Source organism: Dendrobium catenatum, unplaced genomic scaffold (assembly GCF_001605985.2).
Source record: "Dendrobium catenatum unplaced genomic scaffold, ASM160598v2 original_scaffold_221280, whole genome shotgun sequence".
NCBI classification, from domain to species: domain Eukaryota; kingdom Viridiplantae; phylum Streptophyta; class Magnoliopsida; order Asparagales; family Orchidaceae; genus Dendrobium; species Dendrobium catenatum.
The window spans coordinates 1-1123 of NW_021539690.1; the positions used below are offsets into that span (position 1 = coordinate 1).

A 1123-nucleotide genomic window follows, 5' to 3' on the forward strand; every position below is an offset into this window, starting at 1 on the left:
TATATATATATATATATATAATATAGTTTAAATATGAAATTTTAAAAAGGAAAGGCACGCTAGAAATGTGAACGATGGTAATTTCTCTACAAATCCAACGGTCAACGCAAAATGTGAATGTGAAGGGAATAGTTGACCGACAAGGAGACCACATCGTCCACCCAGTGTAGCGAGGACGACCAAAAAGCAACTCAACTAAAACGTAGGAGACGCGCCGCCACCGCCTTCGGCGGCGGTGCCTGGGCGGATATCTTTTAGCAGAGCCACCACCTGCTGCATCGCCGGCCGTTTCTCCGGCGACTTTGCCGTGCACAAATATCCAACCTTCAAACACTCCACGGCCTCCTTCTCCCACTCCGCCTCCAACTGCAGCCGCTCGTCAACTACCGCCGCCACTGCCGCCGGGGGCCCGTCCCTCACCACCACCCGTAACCTCTCAACCTCTTCCTCCGGCCAATGTTGCCGCCCCGTCACCAGCTCCATCACCACCACCCCGTAGCTATACACGTCATCCTCAGCCGTCGTGCAACCGCCTTCTCCGGCGAAGTCGGCGATGCGGGGTTCGAGGTCGTCGGAGATAAGAATATTGGACGGGACGAGATGGCCGTGGACTACGGGGGTGTGTGACCCAACCCAGCCTTGGTGCAGGAAAGCGAGTCCTCGTGCTACGCCGAGAGCTATGCGGTGGCGTGTTGGCCAGTCTCCGACGGCTGTGATGATGCCGCCGGCAGCGGCAGCGGAGGATGAGGATGGCCTGGTATCGCTGGGGGGATTTTCCCAGGTGTCTCCAGTCCAGTCTTCGACGTCCGGCTGACCGGCGGGAAGCTCGTGGAGCCAACGGTGGAGATCGCCGCGTTCCATGTATTCGTACAGTAACAGCTTTTCCCTTCCTTCAAAATAGACGGGAAGGGGCAAAATGAAATTTTAGAGAAAATAGGGTTTTACTTAAAAAATATTAGGCCCATCTCATCTGCATTTGCAAATTAAATTTATTTAATTTATTAAATTATTATATAGATATAATCATTAATTAAGATTATTTATCATAAGAATAATAAAATTATTCTCTATGTTTCATTCTCTTTTTATTGGTATTAGAGATCGTATAAATAAATTATGCCTA

At 49.7% G+C, this 1123-nt stretch overlaps 1 protein-coding gene across 1 annotated transcript; it reads right to left on the reverse strand.

The window, feature by feature from the left end:
* Positions 1-39: 39 nt before the first annotated feature.
* LOC110093719 (calmodulin-binding receptor kinase CaMRLK-like) lies at positions 40-915 on the reverse strand (the record flags this gene model as incomplete). The annotated part of the gene is made up of 1 exon (XM_020818696.2): positions 40-915. A coding segment is annotated over one exon (720 nt), but the record flags the coding sequence as incomplete, so codon positions are not given.
* Between the last annotated feature and the right edge of the window lie 208 nt (positions 916-1123).